General features: G+C 47.6%; 1 protein-coding gene across 1 annotated transcript in view; it reads left to right on the forward strand.

The window, feature by feature from the left end:
* LOC135714756 (A disintegrin and metalloproteinase with thrombospondin motifs 7-like) overlaps positions 1 to 1873 on the forward strand; it is a 91581-nt gene extending 89708 nt beyond the window's left edge. Inside the window, exons 9-11 of the mRNA XM_065238124.1 lie at positions 90 to 471; positions 541 to 658; positions 951 to 1873. Coding sequence (XP_065094196.1) covers positions 90 to 471; positions 541 to 658; positions 951 to 1478 — 1028 coding nt within the window. The 3' untranslated portion in view covers positions 1479 to 1873. The remainder of the gene's footprint in view (positions 1 to 89; positions 472 to 540; positions 659 to 950) is intronic.

Here is a 1873-nt window from a genome sequence, read left to right on the forward strand (position 1 = left end):
ATTCCTTAAATTAATTTGGATTACAACGAGAGTGACAATTCTACCAACTGCATCCATCTAACCGTTCGAACCATCCACTATCGTTTCAGACGAACCCTGCGAACTGTACTGCACCAACTCGGAGGACACCATCATCGTCCCGTTCGGCGACACGGCAGCCGACGGGACGCCGTGCAATCTGGGAACGAACGACATGTGCATCGGCGGTATCTGCCGTCGGGTGGGCTGCGATTGGGTTGTCGACTCCAACACCACCGAGGACCAGTGCGGAGTGTGCGGCGGAATCGGAGACAGCTGCACCGTCATCCGGGGAAACTTCACCAAGAAGGTCAACATGAGCGAGGGCTACTACGATGTGCTGCAAATACCGGCCGGCTCGAGGAACATTCTGGTGGAAGAGATGAACCCGTCGAAGAACTTCATCGGGGTGGGCCGCACCGGAGGCAAAGAGTACTATCTAAATGGGAATCGGTGAGATTTCGGATCGGGTCTTGGAAGAGATCGGAAAATTATTTAAAGTAATCGTTCTCCGCATTTCAGGTTCATTCAACTACCGGGCGAGTATGAAATGGCCGGCAGCCTCGGGCTGTACGAAAGGGAAGACGAACAGGAACGGGTCAAGATTCCAGGACCGATCACCGATGATATTACCATATCGGTAAATGTCCTACTCGCTTACTTGATTTTCGTTGTTGTCGCACTCGTAATCGTTTCGGTAAAAGCAATCAATTTCGTTTGAACCAAACCTGTAGGAAATATGGGCCTATATGCTTCTTCTGTTGCGTAGAAGTAGAACATTTAATCGATTGGCAACTTCTATGGAGCTTACTCTGCGTGTAGTCTAGGCGTCTGGTATCGGCGGGTTCTGTTTGTTTACAATCATTTCCATACTCACGACATTTTTCTTAGTCACCTTGTTACTGAAATGCGTTCTTTATCTCTCCTTCCAGGTAATTATGAAAAAGAAGAACAACCACGCCGGCATCCGTTACGAATACACGCTGTCCTCGAATGCCACCCGAAGCCATTCGCCCTACTACTGGAAGCTGACCGATTGGAGTCTGTGTTCGGTGACCTGTGGTGGCGGTAAACAGCATCGCAATTCAGTGTGCTTCCAGCGTGGCGAGGGTTTTATGGATGACAGTTTCTGCGAGCAGAATGCCCACAACAAACGCCACGAACGGCTGGCACGGGACTGCAACGAGGATCCCTGTCCGGCGGACTGGTGGGTTGGTCCATGGCAACTCTGCTCGGTGACGTGCCGCAAACCGGGGGAACCCGGAGCGATCAGAAAGCGATCCATACTGTGCGTAGATTCCAGTATGAATGCCCTGCCGGATAGTCGGTGTGAGGGCAAGACCCGACCTGCCGATTCAGAGCCATGTCCTGGGCGGTTACCTCTGTGCAAGGAACTGATCGATAGCCAGATTCTGGTGGAAGATATTCCTCCCGAATACGAAGAGAATAATACTATTTAAACGATGAGCAAGTGCAAAAAGAAAGCTGTTTAACAGTCTACAATATGTTATATTAACATTTATCATACTCTGTATGTAGGTGAGCAATAGGTTGTTAGAAGTTGTGTTTTATTCTACTCAGAACGTACTTACATGCAAGTGAACAAGGAAAGTATTATTTTTACACTCAACGCAACAGTTCATTCTCGTCCCGGGAGGGATGCAGTTGCCAGTACAAAGCTATTTTAAAAAACGGAAGATTTCGCAGTGAAAGCACAAACAGACAGCACAGCAGTGACTCTTTTCGTTATGAATACGACTCTTAAATTTATTATATTTACCCTGTATTTAAAAAAACACGATTACTTTAAGGATCAGTAGCAATAGCAAGGATTGAACGATACTTAATATACTTT

The sequence above is a fragment of the Ochlerotatus camptorhynchus genome, unplaced genomic scaffold, assembly GCF_037179485.1.
Source record: "Ochlerotatus camptorhynchus isolate MF236.1 unplaced genomic scaffold, CSIRO-AGI_Acam_v1.1 ptg000710l, whole genome shotgun sequence".
NCBI classification, from domain to species: domain Eukaryota; kingdom Metazoa; phylum Arthropoda; class Insecta; order Diptera; family Culicidae; genus Ochlerotatus; species Ochlerotatus camptorhynchus.